Here is an 18,455-nt window from a genome sequence, read left to right on the forward strand (position 1 = left end):
AAGAGGTTAACTTGACAGGTGTTCACTTAAGTGCTTAGAAAAAAAATCTGCACATATTTACCGCTTAACACAAGCATTCAAGGTGTATACTGACTTTGGATAGTCTGACATGGTTTGTGGTTGGAGCTAATTCAGCTGTAAGAGTTTCCTTTCTGTTTGAGTCTTCGGGAAGATCTGCGCCTCCAAATCCTAGTTCAGTATAGGCACCACAGTAACACTGGGTTGGGGGAGCGGGGGAGTCTTCTTTGCTTCTCTGGAGGAGCTGAGTGTTTATTGCTGAGGTTGCAATGGGAATTTTGCCACGAGGATCTGTTTTACCTTGAAGACAGCTCTTGTTTTTGTTCTTTGTCTGTATTGTGAAGCAGAAAAACAAATCAACCAGGAAACTGTACTTTCTCCCTCTGTGGTTTTCTTAAGTTCCCTTTTCTGATTGTAGAGTATCTTTGTTAGAAGCAGCAAGCTAGAGCCGGGGAAGGAGGCCGAATGGGTGACTTAACTGCTGCTGGTGCTCTGCTGTGGATTTTGACGGTTCCAGCAGGCTTCTGCTCTGTGTGCCTCACCTCAGGAACACACACCATTTGGGGAGTCATCTCTTTACTTGCAGAATGAGATCCCCAGCTTCCATAGCTCTCCTGGGTATTGAAGGTGCCGTATCACAGTTGGCAGCTGGTGATGCAAGTCTGTGCTGCTCTCCTGGGGTCGTCCTGCCCTCATGTCACCCAGGCGTTCCTGAGCCAGCTGGTCAGCCAGGTCAAACAGTCGAAAACTGCCCCTTAACAAAAAAAAAATTGCCAGGATCAACCTCGCATCTGTCTGACCACAGGCTGTTTGAATGCATGTCGCTCCCATGAGGAAAGGGCAGCCTGCTGCGGGTAGATCAGCTCAAACAGGTTGTGAAACCGTGCCCCAGAACTAGCCCCTGGGTAATAATATTCAGATGAAGAAAACTACCTTGCAGCCCCGGTCCTGACTGTATCCTGTCACTGCCATGGCTGTAGGAAGACTTCTGCCTTAACTTTTCCCATATTCTCCGGTGCTTGCCAAGTCGCAGTCCTTTATGCTCATTGCCAGTTAGGCGTGTGTGGGCAACTGAAGAAAAAAAGCCAATGTTTTTGAAAACATTCTTAGTCAATACCTTTTTCTCTTTTCTCTTAGAAGTGAAGAAGAAGGCTGGCTTTATCACTCCAGTGCCAGGAGGGGTAGGACCTATGACTGTTGCAATGCTTCTGAAGAACACACTCATAGTTGCTAAAAAGCTCATTTACTAGAGCAAGCAGGCTACCTTGGAAGAAGAATCCAAGTTGTTCTATTTATTGATACACAAAACATTTATTTTTTACTACAAAGATATTTATTTCTACATTGTATTTATTTTTTCATGTCAAGTATGCTAAACCTGATGGTTTACAAAATGTTAAGATACTTTGTGTTACCTCCTACTGACTTATTGTGAGCAAAAATGAATTGGAGAATGCAGCCTATGCAGATACGTTGGTGGTGGTCAATTATGTGTGTGAAAATGAAGAATGAAGCATGAATAAAAAATACCTGTGTATCTGGGGACGGGGTGCAGTTATCGAGACCTTTTAAGCACATCTTTCAAACAGTATGAAAAATAAGTTTCAACACGCTAAGTATCTTTTAAAAATATGGTTTGCGTTCTGAGGTCGTGAAGCACGCTGTGTGTAGTTTGAAGTCTTGAATTTATTTTTTTAAAACAGAGATAGCAACAGAAATGTTGATTCTGGAAGGAGTGAAAGCCTGAAATTTTTGTTTCACCTGCCAGGCAGTAATGCTGTCATGAAGGCAAATGTTCATACCTGTTTTAAAATAGTCACATAAACTTGAACACTGGTGAAATTTTGACTTGAAACATATGCAAGAGGTATGCATGAACGAGTAGCTAGAATTAAAGCCAGAATTCTTTTCTTCCCATGTCTGGATTTCTTTGACAAAATGTTTTGGTGCATAATACCCTCATCCCACAAATAACCTTGAATAGATGACTGGGCTGGATTGGACTTTATTAGGCAGAATGTAGGTAAATCTACAAGGTGTGTTGGAATTTTATTTTCCGTAAGTGCATGAAGAGTTGTTTTTCAGTACGTGATGTAAGGCTCAGCCCCGTGAATCCTTGGCTATGATGTTTTGCTGCTTAGAGAGGACTATATGGGATAATAAGATTGGTATATTTCTATTCCCAAAACTTTTAGTTACAAAGATGGATCTAGAATAGTCTCATGCAATGTAAAAGTTGGAGGAAGTTACTGCTGAGATGCCAGTTGAACTGAGTGTCTGCACTATTGACATGAAGAGCCTACCCTGATTCCCACTGAAGCCAGTGGGAGCCAGTTTGGACTTTTTTCTTCATGTTTTTATCTCAGTTGCACTAACTTTGATTTTTTTTTTTTCCATTGAGAGCCGTAGGTGTTTGCTAGTAGACTCTAATAACTTGAAATGGGAAGAAAAAGAATTGTGGCTAAATATTACTGCTCTTAAACAAACAAATGCACTTACGGTAATAAAAGAAACAAGACAGAGCACCACTTCTCTGCTGATTGTTCTTGTGGTTAACTTTCTGAGAGCTTTGTTTAATGCGGCGTTTGCAAAAGAGGTTGACAGAATCATTACTAAATATATGGTGCCAACAGTGCAGACACTTGCTTATCTGTTTATGTTTAAGCCGTACTATGAACGTTAAGAGGATGAAGGTGCCTATGCAGATAATGCTTAGACTGGTCAACCCGTCAGTGATTCAGGTGGAATAAAGCTTGTTCACTGTTATGTTAGTCTTGGTGAAAAATTTTAATACAGTTTGGGGGGTGGTTATACGTTTTCTTTTTTTATCTGTGTGTGAAGGGTGGAGCAAATGGAGGTCTTCTGCATGTTCAGTCATTACTTTGTTTCATCTGTTTACATTGCTGTTCTAGATTCATGTTTGTTTTCTTTGATTTAACTAAAAACATATCTGCATTTTTTTGTCGGAATCACAAATTATGCCTTTTGCTTACACCACTTCAGCGAGTCTGCCTCTTTCATGTCCTGCAAGCAGTTTATTGTGCATCTTAAGCTTTTTCTCTTTTTCACCTGTGGTGGATAGGTTAGCATTACACAAAAGCCAGTGAGACTGAGGTTTCACTCAACGACGTGCTATTTTCAGAGCTGCCAGACACATCTGTGAGAGTGTTCTCTACTGGGAGAACATCCCAGAAGGAGCATCCAGAGGGAAGGGCCTGTTACCAACCCAAAAAGCACGCTCGTGTGCCAGTCCTGGTCAGGTCCGGTCCAAGCATGCACTCCCTGTGGCGGACAGAGGCACGGCCTTATCCACTGAAGCCTTCTCCCAGGCCTACCGCACCCAGCTGCATTGCCTAATGACGAAGCCACCGCTCAGATTCAAGCTGGATTAAGCTCCCATTGTGTAGATGTGTGTTGAAAGCAAGGCTCGTGAGACTTACCCCGCTTGGGACTGATGGCAGAGGTTATCCAGGTAGGTACAAACACTCCTGTCGATCTGGGGAGTGCGCAAGCTGCACTCGATCAGTGTGCAGGCATGCAGCAATTCTGGATAGCGAAGGAAGGGAAAAGCCTCCTGGAATGCAGTCCGTAATTAAAATGTGCATAACTAGCTTGTGTTTTTCCCTTAACATGTGAAGTGGTTAGATCTAATCCTACAGGTCACTGAGGACAGGGCAGCGTAGAGGGAGAACTTCAGCTGACCGGAGTTATTAGAGCATTTATCAGAAGATTTTTGGTTTTAGATTGTAACAATTGTGAAATTTTTTTTTTTTTTTTTTTTTTTTTTTTGCTTGGAGCTCACAGTTGAGAAAAAGCGTAAGTTGTTGCTGGGGTTAAGCGTGTAGCTCTCCTTTGGTGAGAGTCGGGTTGTTGATGTGTGTGTGCGTTATTGAACTGGGCCTTTCTGATGATCTGCTCTCATATGTCTGGCTCTGTAAGTACCCTTCAGAGAGACCAGTCCTACTTGTTCCAAGCTGCCTGTGACCAAGGGAGTTGGACAGTGTTTGGGCCTGTGGAGGGTGGTTTAGTATAAGAAATACGGAGGACAGGTATGTCTTAGAGACCTACAAACACTTTATGTCACAAGTATGATTGTTCTCATTAATGCATACCCACTTCCTTGAAAAGGTATAGATGGGCTTTTATGTCAATATAGTGGCGGGACTAATGAAGGGATCACTTAATATAGGAGGCGACAGCTTACCTGCTCTTTCAGTCTGTGTTTTCTCAGTGCTGTGCTTTGCCGGCCCTCGCCTTCTGCCCTGCACAGTCGGGTGTAGCTCCAGCCAGCGATGCCAGGCCTTGCACAGGGCTGGTGGCCTGCCTTGCTGCAGAGAGTTGTGCACATGGGAAGGCAGAGTGAAAAGTGATTAGCATGCCCCTCGGGCTCGCCGGAGCCTGTGATCAAAGGCCTCTTGCTGGCAGCCACAGATGGAGAACATCATCCATTATCTTCATGTCTGATCACTTCCTAATCTTGGCACTAGCTGTTCTCGAAGTTCCTCTTCTGGATGGCAGGGAACTGAGGTACAGGGAAGGAATACGAGCAAAGCAGAAGCTGATCCCCGGACCCCGAACCCCAGAGTAGCATCCTGAATGCGGACTGTCCTCCTGGAGTTAACACAAGACCTACATTGCTAGGGGAAAGAAAGATCACGTTTTTCACAATACGTCATCTTTCATTTTGCTCACCTCTGTTTTGCTGTATTTTGTTGATCTGCTCTGGCATATACCAGGTCTCTCTTTAAAACTGTATCTTTGCATGCACAATTATGCCCACAGGTAATAGGAAACCAGGGTTTCAAAAGAAAACCTGATCCCATTGCTAGATAATAGCAGTTTCCTAAATAAATGTGTGGTTGCCCCGGGGGCTGAGGTTGCTGCCAGATGCACCTTTTTTTGATTGGTGAGAACAGCAGGTGACGCTTCCTGGCATATAAGTGCAAGAGAAAACACAGGAGCACAGATAAGCAGAGCAAGCGAGCCATCTGGAAAGAAGAGTGGAGAAGGTGTTAAAGCAGCTGCTTGCCATGGCATTTGGAATGCTAATCTATATTTTGCTGAAAGGTAGGTTTGGAGGGGGCTTTTCAAGGTACAAGGCTTTGTTGAACGGTAGTTAGGTCTTTCTGAAAAAAGTGGTAGGGGTGGGAAGCATGCGAAGACGTTGCGAAGCAGAATTATTTTAGCAGTTTTAAATCTGGATGGAATTTTAACTGATAGGGTATAATTTAAACTCTGGAAAGAAGCTACTTAGACTGGTAAATAGGTGTAACATTGTAGTGTATTACATGTATCTGTCATAAATTGCAAAAGATAATAGAATGGAGAACAGAATGGATATGTGTTTTGGAAATTTGCGAACAATAGTTTGTTTCCTCGCGATCATAATTATGCTGTGGCACAAGTAAGTTGGAGGCAAGAATGTTTTAAAGGAATTATTATATTGCTGTATCGTATCAGAATTCTATTAAGTGGGTACATGTTTTCTGGATGAAATGAACCTTGAATAGATATACTGAGTTTTTCTGTTACAGTAAACATCTATTTGCATTACACAGCAATGGGGGCAATGAGTGAAGAGTCAGCTATTACTGTTTCTTCCCTCAGCACAGACTTATGGAATAATTGGACAAAAAACAACGCTGAAGGTATTTCTTTTTTTTGTTCTGTTTGTCTCTATTAATCTGTTATTTAAAACAAAAACAAACGAAACAAAAAAACCCAATAAAATCTGTTATGATAATAGCTGCTAAAACGTTCCTGTCACTTGGACACTATTGAATTTTTTGCGTTTTATTTGTGAGATGAGCTGCTTTTTTCATGGAGACTTAAAAACCTCTCTGAAGCAGTAGCTGCCACTCAGTTGGGGTAGGCTCAGTGTTTAACAGCTACAGGATCATTTATCCATTCAGTTATAATTCGAAGAAGATACTTTCAGGCTAATTGGGATAGATTATCTGCATTTCTGATGGCCATTTCTGTTACTTTTAACTGGTGCTTGGTTTCTAGCAGTCTTCAGTGTGAATCTTTATGCACACAAGTGAGAACGCGGCAAGCGTAACTTCAAGTGATGCCTCTCATTACTGTTAACTCAGTAGTTTCTTTCTTTGTTGCAGTTTTGCTTTCGGCTATCGCAGCTTCCACAGCCCTCTTCAGAGTGCTAGCGCTCTCTTTTCTTTCTTTTTCTTTTCTGACTGAAATGTGAACTCAAGCTATTTACCTGCCAACATCTGAGGCCAGAACGCTGTGTTTATCCTGCAAGCTGCATTCTTGATGTTACTTCAGGTGCTAATGATGTCATTACTTTTGGAGAACTGTGCGATCTGGAACTCTGAGGTTTTGGCAGGTCAGTAAAGGAGGAAAGGATTTTAACTGTGATACTTATTAATGTCTTTGTACTTTAAAAAGAACATAAACATGCATACAAATCATCTTCTCTTAATTTTAAGTCATCACAGGGTGTCTTACAAGCTTTTTATTTCTCTCATAACAAGTCAAACTCTTTTTTTTGACCGAACTTCTCATTGTGGTACAGAGTTGTTTTTATATATATATATATATATATATATATGTATGTATATACACACACACACATTCATACATACATATACTATATATGTGGGTTTCATACATATATATGTAAAATACATATATATATGCACACACACATATGTACGTGAAGTCAAGAAAATGTTGATTTTTGGACTGTATTAGTCTGATTTATCAGTGCAGCACTGTGGTCTGATGTAGTGGATTTGTCTGTGACACGATTCTTCCAGAGTTCTATACAGAAAACAGGAGTATGATGAGGTAGAAATATGTAGTGACTTGATGAGTACCCTGTTTGCATTATTGATAGAAAGCAGGAGTTATGGGTCATGTTTTAACAAATAAGAGGCTTATTTACAGGGACACAGCCATGCTTGTAGTTGTCCCATGTACCTTTACGCTAGCTGTGGCTCTGCACGTCAACTAGATACCAGCGCTTTTAGTTCAGAGTGTGTTTCCCCTCAAAGATAGAAGCAAATTCACAAACATACAAACACAAATTATATGGGTAATTAAAAGTAATGGACCTTTTATGAAGCCACTGAAAACTTAGAAAACAGCATTTCCAGAAGTAAGATTGAGTTAGGCTTGGTGGTCAGCCGAGAGGGAAAAGGTAATGGAGAGGACTGGGCATTCTGACCCCGTTTGGGCTAAAGGGGAGCCTTGGTAGCAAAATGGGCAGGTTGGAGCAGGGAAGGGCTTGGTTTTACTGGGGAAAAAATGAGATCCTTTCATTGCCATGAGCTGCTGCTTCCGTGCAGCCTGTAAGGGAGGCCCTGAACCTGGGGCTGACCCCTTCCCTCCCTCCCTGCCTCCCCTTTCTGACTTCCCCGTTCCTCCCCGACGCACCATACTTGAAGGCTGAGCTGTCGTGGTCTCAGTGGCTGACTCTTTTTGTTGCCTGTCTGTCGGTTTTGGCATGCCCAGGCTTCCAAGTACCTGTAGTTTTGATTTCATGTCAGATCTTGCCAAGTGTATCTGTTTGAGTGACTCAGTTGTAGGCAACTGTCAAGTGCTTACACAGCATACTTTTCTTTCCTCACGTGACATGAAAGGGCACATGGATGTGTTTATTCAACAGCTTATTTAGTATCTAGGTGGATAATATGATATGAATTAGCATAATGCTCTGGGATGGGTTAGAAAATCATTCTTTTTGTTTTCAAGACTCATCATTCTTTCAGAGATAATTTGTACTTTCGCAGTGTCGAAATAATTAGCGCTTAGAATTTTTGTGTCTACATTTAAGATCTGATCTTGCAGCTCAAAACGGACAAAGCTCTTGCTCCTGACACCGAGGGAGGAATGTATTGTTCATTTGTCGCCTGCGCAGCGAGATATTTGGAGCGCTTTCTAGGCAGGCTTCTGCTCTAGGCTGACCTTTGCTTCTAATGACAGTACTAACTTGCAGGCAGTCGGGGGAAGAGGTTTCTCGTACCTGCGCCAAGGGAGGTTTCTTCCGGACGGTGGTAGATGGGAGGCTGCCACCTCTCGGCAGCGGTGGGGTAAAGGAGGAGGGATGTTCTGGCTGCCTGAATCCATCTGGTGGAAGTTCGAGCGGAGGTGGCTGGGGATTTTGTGCCTCTGGCATGTAGATTTGTACCTTCCTCGTTTTTTGTTTGGTTTGGTTTGGTTTTGTTTTTTAATCCTGTATAGCTGAGATGCAAGTGAAATATTAAACCTGTGCAGCAGACGTCTTCTCAGGGCCTGGAAGAAGAGTAGGACTTTGGGCCACAGGAAACACACATTAAAGGGTCCTGTTGAGTGGTTGTTTAGCGGTTTCATAGTGCGCTGTTCAGCCCCCTTTTTTGAATCCCCATTTCAACACACAGTTGGTGCCTAAGTGTTTGAGGAGAGGTAGGGGGGAAAATGACTGTGCCGTTGCCTGTTTTCTGAAACTTTTTCCCACAGAGCTGTGGCCTAAGTGAAAATGGGCTTTTGCAGGTCTCCTGCATCCTGGCTCTCCTTGGCGCACTGAGCCCTGCAGCCATGTTTACCATGTGCTTTGTTTTCTGTTGCGCTTTCCCCAGCAGTGAGCATCATACAGTCCTCCTGTACGGAAAATAGCACCATCTATCCCTTGTCATAAAACCTGTCTTTTCTTCCTGAAATCTGTCCTTTATTAAGTTGTTATTCTCTTCCTTAGATCTGTTGCTCCAAGGTCTGGTCCTGTGCTGATCGTGTTCTCAGCCAACAAGCCTGTCCCCGGAGCTTGTTGGCAGAATTCTTGGAGCCATCCAGAAAAGAGCCAGAGCTTGATACTAGAGCTTGCTTGTAACCAGCACCAGCTTCTTCCCTTGCAGAGTGTGTGGTTCAGGGCTATGGGTAGATTTGGTTTTAGTCTCTACAGCCCAAAGAAGTTAATTTTAAAGCAAGACACGGTTTGTCCACCTCTGAACCTTTTCCTGAGAAAGTGTAATAAAACATGTTCTTTTTCAAGCAGACTTGAATTGTTACTTGTTCTATCTTAATCTTTTGATAAGCTGGAAGTCTGATTACTCTGTCAGGTTTTAGAGAGCACTATTTTCAAAGTAGTGTTGTTTGATCTGAGTAACAGTGATAGCATCATGCCTCTTAGGTGTCCAAACCACATGATTCAAAACTGAAGTTGTGAATTGCTCTAACATGCAGGCGTAGAGTAGAACAGCTTTTTACCACCGCTTGTCATCTTTGTGATGAAGCTGCATAAAGGACAAAGAAAAAAATCACTTAGTTGAGTGCATAGGGGGGGTTTCTTGCTGTTAAATGGCTCAAACTGGAATTTGATCGGGAGTTTAGGGGGTTGGTGGTGTTACTCCTGTAAAATGCGTCGTGGGATCTCGAGTTGCTCACAGGACAGCTGGAGGCTTATGACAAGGGTTCCATCAGTGTCATATCTCCAGACCGCGATTCAGCACTTAGTCAGAAAGGAAGGTTTCTGCTTGCTGTACCATTGTTTAGTCACTCTGAGCAGACGTTGTCACCTTCCTGCATGGTCTTATTTTTCTTGTGGTCATAACTGAAAGCTGGTGTTGACATGTGCTCGATTAGGAAATCACCTTCAGCCATCACTAAAACAGTCCCTGAGATAGTGTGACATTGCTTGGACACCCCACCCCATCAGCGATTCCTGTAACTGAGTAAAGAGACCAGTTCAAACAGATACTTGCTTTGATGGTGAAGCTTTTGAGCTTTCTCTTCACTTGCCGCACCCCTGCTCCCGCGTTACAGATGCATGCCGGCCTCTGCACTCCTTCTACTCAGCAGGGTGCCTTGCTCCTGGGATCAGTCGCTCTTCTATCGGTATGTAGCATTGATATAAGAATCCCCAAGGACAGTTTTGTCATCGTCTTTGTTCCCGTTTGACCTGCCATGGTTGGGAATAAGGTAGTAATTTTATGTGCTTTCAAAGCAGAAGCATGCTTACTGGCCTGGATGCATATAATTTTGTGCAAATTCAGAAACTTAGTAGTCGTGGACCATCCTTTTGCGCAGGAAGACATCCAGGCAGTCTTGGGTGCTTACAAGCGTAATCGGGCACTCTGCGAACATTAGACCATGGAGAATGGATGGAGGGAGCAATCCCGCCATTCCTGTGTCACTTGTAGCTGCAGAGCTGGCAGGCAGGAGTGTTAGAAATGCAGTAGTTTGTCTTGTGATGGGGAAAAGAAAAAAGAAATTAGCTTCTTATTTTAATTCGTAATGGGAAGCATCCTGAGAATAATTCAGTGCTCTCATTGTGTCTTAAACTCGTGATATTTCTGGGATGGTTTATCTGATTGGATTGCAGGTTGGATAGTGCTGATGTTACCCTGGATGAATCTCCCATACTCACTTTCATACACGCTTCTCAAGAGCGAGTAATTTATTTACAGTTTGTGCTTTCTCTAAAGCTATGCTGGAACATCTTAGAAGCTTGCTCTGCTTAGCAGTGTTTGAATCTGCTCATGAGACATATCACAGTAAATCTGTTTATTAAGTGTCTTCTGCAGGCAATATCTGTTCAACTTGAGTTGTGAAAATATACTCAAATTATGTTTGTTTCCTAAATGTAACGTGACTTTTTCCCCTTTCTCAGTAGACTACACAGAGCAGCCAAAGCTCTTGAAGCTCATGCAGACCTGCCTTGAAGAACACCACAGCTATTGTATCAACGGGCTCTGTGCTTTCCACAGCGAACTGAGGAAACCCATATGCAAGTAAAGAATACTGCTCATAAGTATCCTTGTTAGAAAATAACAACAGTAGCATTGTTTCTTTGTCTGCTACATGTTGTTACTGTAGTGTGGGTAATTTGCAGCGGAGCACAGCTTTCCAGTGACGGTCAGGTATTTGCAGGCTGAGAGTTTGGCACAGGCTTGAGTGCTGTGGCGGCTCAGGACTGTTAATGAGGCAGTAGTGCTGTGCTAGGGTTATACTAAGGAGGGGAGAGGGAAAATTCACAGCTTGGTAGGTCACTGCCATGATGGCATATCAAATCACAACTGCTGCTAGAGTGAGTAGTAGAGGAATAAGTGAATTTTCACTCTGGGCACAATGAAGGGGGAAGGATCTTCCAAGATGTCAGCTGCAGCTCCTTTATTCCACAACTACTTACACACCAATTGGGACTATGGTGCCCTTAAAATTTTTTAGGGTTCATGTTGGGCAGCTTTGGCCTTTGGAGGCATTATAGCAGCTAAGGATCAGCAGAGCACAGTGCTCTTCATCCACACCCTCCGCGATGAGGGTATGTTTAGGCTGCATTTGCCGCTGTGGCTGCAGTACTTGAGCTAGCTTTAAACGAGATGAACTGGGGCAACTGGTAGTCTTGGTGGAGCGAAGAGGTACTGACCTAACACTGGATTCAGTCCATCCTCATTTAGGTTTGTTTTAAATTGGTTAAAAATGATGAAAACTGATGTGTTTCTGAAACTGAAATACAAAGCGTAAGAAGCTGTGAATAATTTTTGCACGGTGTATATTTATTTTGTAGGTGCCTTGCAGGTTACAATGGAGAGAGGTGTGAACATTTAACCCTAAATTCATATGCACATAATTCTTATGAACGCTACATTGCTGTGGGAATTGGTGTGGGAATACTGACAAGTGGGATACTTGCTATCATCTACTGCTACGTAAGAAAGAGGTATGGGAGATACGTAACCTTCTGATTACATTCGTCTGAATTAAAGCAGGCAGGAAGAAATTATGCAGAGTTGTGAGGGTACCGGGAGCGTTGCTCTTGCTTCGTACTGATCTGCGGTGTGATCTTAAAGGAGCTGACGCTCTATAGCTCTGCTTTGTGATCTGCCAGTCACGTGAAACAGTGCGATTGTCTGGAACAAGGGTTTCATTGGAGCTGCCTAAAGCAGTTAGGCGATGAGATTTAGGTTCTCTTGAGACTGCTGTGGTTTTAGATTTGTCTGATTAAAATGACTTGTTGTCCATTTTAGATGCAGGAAATGGAAATCACCCTACAAAATCTGCATGGGCGAGACGGCGTTGTGAAGATGTGGCATTGGGACACTTACCAGTTCGCCTGTAAATGAGAGGAAGTTCTGCTGGGAAGGCCACCCCGCTACATCTGGCAGGTACCCCAGCCTCGCTGATGAGGTGAAATAAAGGGAATGACAGAGCGAGTACATGAAAGGAACTCCTGCAGGACTGACGGGCTCCATTCACTTTTGAAGAAAGACTTCCTCTTTTTAGTAAAGGTTGCTAGATGAGCAGGTCCAAACAGCTAAGGATACTTGCAGCCCTCTCAATGCTCTCCTGTGGTTGGTATTTGCGGAGGGGAGGACTGGTTGGTTTTAGCTGTTTTCAGTCATTTCAAGCCCTAATACAGTGTTCTGCTCTGGTCTTTTCTGTCTTTTTTTTTTTTTTCTTTTTTCTCCTCTGGAGGAAAAGCACAACCTATCTCACAATGCGGTTTTATTCTGAACATCACGTGCTGACAAGAAACCATTTGGGTTCTAATTTCAGTGTCTGCTGCCTATGTGTGTGGATAAACAGCCCTCTTCCAACACAGCAGTTATCTTCAGTGTGCTAAGCAAAGCATAGGCTTCTGTTGCAATAAAGGACAAAATCATAAAATGCTTTGGACTGAGGAAAATGGATGGCTCTCAAAAGCTTACTTAAACTTAGGAATAGAGAGTAAGCAATTCCTGGAAAATTAGACCATGACACCTCTGGGCGTGGCAAGTTCTTACTATTTCCATAAGCAAAGGAATCGGACATCTTTCTCAAAATGGATTATTGAGTGGGCTCATGACAAAGAACTCTACTCTTCCCTGACATCGGGTAACGGCTCATGAGATTGACGGAACTTCAGGCAGAACGTTACCTTGCTGCGCTGTGATTTCAGCACAAGACTTCAGTTGCTACCGAAGCTGGAATTGTTATGAAACTTCAGTATAGCTTTGCCCAGGAAACGGGACTGTCTTTATTCTGTTCTCACATTATGTGCGTGATGCGACCACTCAAATAAGAAAGAAATGACCATAGGGATTTTGTTGCACCCTGGACAAACACATTACATATAAGATGCTTGTTTTTCTTCATCTTGTCTATGAAGAATCATAAAGGTAAAAAGATTTTTGTTCAAGGAAAAGGGAAGAAAAATGGTTCTGAAGACGGTGGCACTAACTGTGACTTCTCACTGACAGTTGGAGCGTTTGCCAGTGCTGATGAGACTGGAGATGGCTCTAAGAGATTTTCATTTCATGCTGTTGCACGTCGTAGATGCATCTGCTATGCACAGTCATCTACGAGAAACAGGCAGTTAGGTACTTGATGGGGTGATATAGGCTCCTAAATTTAGGTGCCCTGGTGGAAAGCTCAGTTTCTTTATGTGAATCAGTTTTCACAACAGAATACATGTCATTTGTTGAAAAAATCCTGTGTATTTGTGAGACTACAATAATAATACTGAAATGTATATGAAAGAGTGGGTTTTGAAAAGGTAAATGTACATTTGGGACTCGAGTGGTCTGAAGTTCAGTGGGCTTCTGGCACAGGGGCATGCTGGTCAGTAGCTGAGTCATCTTGGCTCTCCATTTGATACCAATAAATAAAACGTCACATGCTGTTTGGTTGGAGTCCCCATGGAGCACACTGGAGCAAGCGACACATGCATACACCGAGAAAGGATTGTTGGTGAGGAGCTGGACGGAGACAGAAACCAGTCCTTTCCTCTATGCATTGACATGAGCGTTTTGTAAGAGGCACCGAGCTGATTTTCCAACTCTCGGCCTTTTTGTTTTCTTCATTTCAAGTTAAATCTTCAGAGCTCTGTATTTTTAGCTCCTTTCCATTCTTCTGACCTTTCCGTAGTACCCACTGAGAGACAACTGCTGCTCTTCACAATTTCCAAGTTAGCTTTCGGTAGTTGCCCTAATGTTTTCTGTGTCCCACGTATGTAGTGAGAGTGCAGTTAGATGTTAATTACAGTCTGCGCACCCACACACAGACATATAAAAAACACCCCTCGCACACGCTGGACAGACTGAATGGAAATACCTATTAGAAACATGCATGTCATCAGGAAAACAAGGGTGAGAGATCTTTCTCCTCGATCTTGAAGAAAACTTTAGAGCTACGTAGGCCAAAGGATGAAAAGCTTCAAAGCTTTTGTCATGTGAGTGAATTTCTTTCTCCGCAGTGAGTTGACTCTTCCTGCATGCGCATTGCGAGCGCTGCATTCACTTGTAGAGGACCAACCCTTCTGTCTTGTGGAGGCTGCACCTTCGAGCAGACACGCACAGTAACCTAATTTGCTCAGGCTATACGTGCAGTTGTTGAAGGGGTTCTAAGGGCAGGAGTTTAAACAACTGGACTTTCACTTGTCCAAAGATAGCTGTCGGGGAGAGATGGATTTTGTTTGGTTTTAACCATTTGCATCTCCTTTTACTAGCCTTTTTGGTACCCTTTACGTACCAGTGGCCTGGCTTGCAGGATATGCAAGTGCTGCTTCAAAAATATTACTCTTTGCAGTGAGACATCTGTACCTATAGAAACAGACAGTGACTTCCTCTTTTCTTAATGTTTGGTTAACCATAACTTGAAAGGAAGGTTTATTTCAAAACCACAATTTTACAGAAGACTAAATAGCAAAAATATTTTTGTCTAGTTTGCTGTGTGGTCCAAGGCAGCTTTGAGAGGGCCGCCAGTCAAAGTTTGCTGAGATTTTTCTCCTGGTGAGAGAAAAGCTCAAGACCGAAACACCAGCAGAATCTGTGCCATGCAAAATGAGACTTTGTAGGGGCAGAGTGAGAATAAAATGGAAGACAAAGATGGGAAGAGGGAAGGCAAAGGAGGGCTTTGCTTTATTTTAGTTTTTTTTTTCCAAGTGGTATTGAGGCTTCCAGAAATGGGTTACTTGCCACCTGGGTGCTGAGGTACAACCTCGGAGCAGGCTACCAGCTTCTTAGACGTCCAAGGCTGGTGGCATCAACACAGATGACAGCTTTCTCTGTCAGTCTCAGTGTTTACAGGCTGTAGCCCGTGTGGGAGAAGAGTGTTGTCATTGCAGTTTTAAGGGATTTCATCAGGCCCCAGCTGTGTTTGAGGCATCACTGCATGAATGAATCACTCTGCTGTTTGATGCAGTGACCCGGCTGAGGAAGTCTGCGTTGCCTCAGATTGCTTCGTGGAGTCAGCCGTGCTGAGCCCTGCCTTGATAAGTGGCAGATGCTACTGGGCTAGTATGGTATGTTGCTGCTTACAGTGCTGAATTTCCTGCAGAACTGGCTTGTCAGAGGATCAGGATCATCTTTCCTGGCTCATTTATCAGGCTCAGACTCCTTCTGTAATGGCATAATTAAGAGTCGTAAGCTTCTGCTTCCTATTAGCTGCACGTGCCAAAAACTGTCATTTCCAGAGGAGATCCTGTGCTTGTGCAGCTTTTAGGCAGTCCTGCATCAGCTTTGTTGGGGCACAAGCTCAGCATGGCCAGGGGAGAGACGTTAAAGTCTGGGACCTGCCTTTGCAAAGGACAGAGCACTTGCCCTGTGTGTGATCCCGGATGGTGGAACCACACTGGCTTTTCCTGCAGCACATCTCTCAAGCCTAGTTGCCCTTAAGCCACCCAGCCCTCTACCCGCTTCCCTGGCATCTGCAGTCACCATGCAGGTGTCCTTTGACACCCATTTTCGATTGAAGTGCGTGGGTGGCCTGCAGTTTACCTGATCCCAGCAAGGTCTGTTTAAAATGGCGAGATGCAAACCTGTGGAAAAGATGACTGTCCTTTCAAAATACTACTTTTAATCTTGGAAGGAAGTGTAAGGAAGTGTATCGATGGCTGATGTTCGGAGTACACAGCGTCCCTGTCCTGCCTGCCTGCCAGCCTGATCGGGGTGTACTGGTGATGAACAGCAGTGCCCTGGATGGCACACAGCTGATTCAGCAATCTGAGCTACAAGGGCACAGGAGCAGCCAAGCCACTGGCCCATCTATTCCGATAGCCAGCCAGCGACTGCAGACAGTGCCAGAGGCTTCTGGAGAAGGTCTTAGAGATCTGGTGGCAGGCAGGTAGGTAGGAGGCAGTTTGCCATCAGAGGAGGCTTTCTCTTATTCTCAGTAACCAAGAGTATGTTTTGCATAATGACACAGCAGGGTTTGTGGCTCTTCCCACTTACTATGGCAGCCTAGCTTCTTCTACTGTGTATTAAAAGTAAAAAAACTATTTGTGCTCATGTGGCTAGCACAAGGCTAACTAGCATGTGGTCTGAGTGTAAGTGCTGGGATGTGTTTTAAGAACTAGTTGTGAAACTAGTTACTTGCTAGTGACTGGATTTTATGCAAAAAAAAAAAACCCCAAACAAAAAAATCCAACCCCAAAAAAATCATATGGCTCTCAGCAAAATTTTATAGCTTGGTCATTCTTTACACCCATTATATGTTTTATGTAATTTCTGGTCCATGAAATACACTGTAGTTGGAAAAGCATCCCACAGAGGGAAGGCTAATGTGGCAAAGTAATGGATTTAATAATTAAGTTCAGGATAGCTCCCATGACCCCTGAAGCTTGCAGTCCTTAATGGGTTTGCCTTTAGAGCATCCCTATGAAGCAAGACAGTGCTTTGGGGAGGATGTGCTGTGCAGAACTAAGACAGGGAGGGATAAAAGTCACATGAAGGAGAGGCATCAAACTTTCCAAATCTGCTGGTAGTGCTGTAGGGAACAGGTGATTCTTCTGCTCCTTTGAGTTCTTTTAAGAAATGGTTCTGTAGTAGATCAGTAATACATTAGCAGTTTTGAGCGAGTTGGGAAAAAGTGATCGGTCTTGGTAAAATGAAAGTTTGATGACAAACAGCGAGAGTTTCTTTTTGAATATTCATTTCAGCTCTCTATCTTGTATGACAGGAATGCAGGTTTTCTGTATTTTAACTTTTGGAGCTATTCAGAAAAGTATCGTGACAAAATAGAAATGCTTGAAATAAGACAATTTGCATGATGCAGATAAATAATCTGAAGACTGTATTCAGTCAACTCCAGACCATCATAGGTAGGGTCTTCAATAGCCCTGCTCGTTTCAGTACCTCCTGGCGTGGAACCGAACAGCTTCCTGGCAGTGGGGTAGCCGAATCCAGCCTCTAGAACAAAAGCATGAAAAACGAGGAGTTGGGAAAAATGTACTGGTTATTGCTTGTATTTCAAGGTGTCACTTTGGTGGCCCGAAGGTACCAGTGAGCAACTTGACCTGCTGCCTGAGAGACTGAAAGTGCTGTCTGCGCAGCTCAGGGCTCTGTGGTCTCTCTACGTTGCAGAGCTGTGGTGGCGTCTGCAGTGATGCGTGGCTGCTCGTACAAGTCCTGTCGTTAGCCTTGCTCCGAAGAGGGAAACACCTCTAGAGGTCCCTGTTGTACTATAAATCCAGGAAATCATTTGGGACTCCTTCTTTACAACCAGTTAACAAACAAACAAAAAGAAGTGCAGGTATTCATTAAAATCTCAGTGTAAGTAGTCATTAATTATCACGACAGCAATAAAATCTTGTACTATGACTAGACCTTGGGCTGCTCCTACTCTCGCTGAATCGAATGGGAGCAAGAGCAGGCTCTGTAAGAAGCAGCCCTTAGCAAGCTGAAGGAGGCGTGACAGCACAGCCCACACCATTGCTTTGTGCAGAGGAGGAAAACGTTTATTGTACTGTTGCTGAGAGCACTGTTAGTGCCAGGTCCCTTTTGCTTGTTACTGCGCAGATGGGAAGAGCAGGCTCTCCCGGGGCTGCTGGGGCACAGAGTGGTTTTGGTTGAGAGCAGAGTTTGACTCCGTCTGTGAGCCCATTGCCTCTGTGGGCCAGCAGATCCCTAAATGAGAGGTTAGATAACTGCAGGGAGATGAGGTGAATGCCTGTCTTCTAGGAGGCCGGATGAAATCATACGGGAGGAAATAGGAGCACAGAAAAGGGCGAGTTGCTTTATCTAAGTTGGCATAGACCCTGGGCCTTTGGCCTACCCATCCAGGATCTAGGCGAGCTTTCTCCTGTTTGCAGACCAACATTTTGCCTTTATATTTAAGGGAAACAGCAGAGGCCTGACGCCTAAGGCCTGGAAAGAGAGCCAAGGTGTTGTTTGCTAGGCTTGGTGGACATCTTGTTAGTGGAAGGATAGGAGTTGTTAGCACCAAAGTCTAAATTTAATTTTTGTCCATCTTGCTGGGCCTTCAAATTGATAAATGTTCGTATAGAAAAGGAAGTCAAAATGTAGCTCTGGACTCAGTTTTCCAACTCATCAAAAGGTCAGAGGTACTCAAATGAGAGGTTTTGATTCCATGTCTAACGTTGAGTCACTTATACACTAATTTTTAATGAAAACTTCAGGTTGAATTTATCTGGTGAATGTCAGTGAACAAGTTTCCATGTAAAGATTTCCTAGTGACATTTCTTTTTAACGGTCTTATGTCCTCTAATAAGCAAAAATACTGTT

The 18,455-nt window shown here is 43.6% G+C and overlaps 1 protein-coding gene across 11 annotated transcripts in view; it reads left to right on the plus strand.

Annotated features, from left to right (window-relative positions):
- The window catches only part of LOC141743532 (epigen), a 67,133-nt gene that overhangs the window by 34,039 nt on the left and 14,639 nt on the right, over positions 1–18,455 (plus strand). For 2 of the 11 annotated variants that reach the window (XM_074587943.1, XM_074587944.1), the window contains 3 exons: positions 10,628–10,745; positions 11,522–11,674; positions 11,982–13,613. In XM_074587943.1, coding sequence (XP_074444044.1) covers positions 10,628–10,745; positions 11,522–11,674; positions 11,982–12,036 — 326 coding nt within the window. In that variant the 3' untranslated portion in view covers positions 12,037–13,613. Of the gene's footprint in view, positions 1–1,155; positions 5,667–6,134; positions 6,365–10,624; positions 10,746–11,521; positions 11,675–11,981; positions 13,614–18,455 lie in introns of those variants that run through there. The other 9 variants (XR_012587099.1, XM_074587947.1, XR_012587094.1 and 6 more) reach the window with 9 other exon arrangements.

This window comes from Larus michahellis, chromosome 5 (genome assembly GCF_964199755.1).
Source record: "Larus michahellis chromosome 5, bLarMic1.1, whole genome shotgun sequence".
Classification (NCBI taxonomy): domain Eukaryota; kingdom Metazoa; phylum Chordata; class Aves; order Charadriiformes; family Laridae; genus Larus; species Larus michahellis.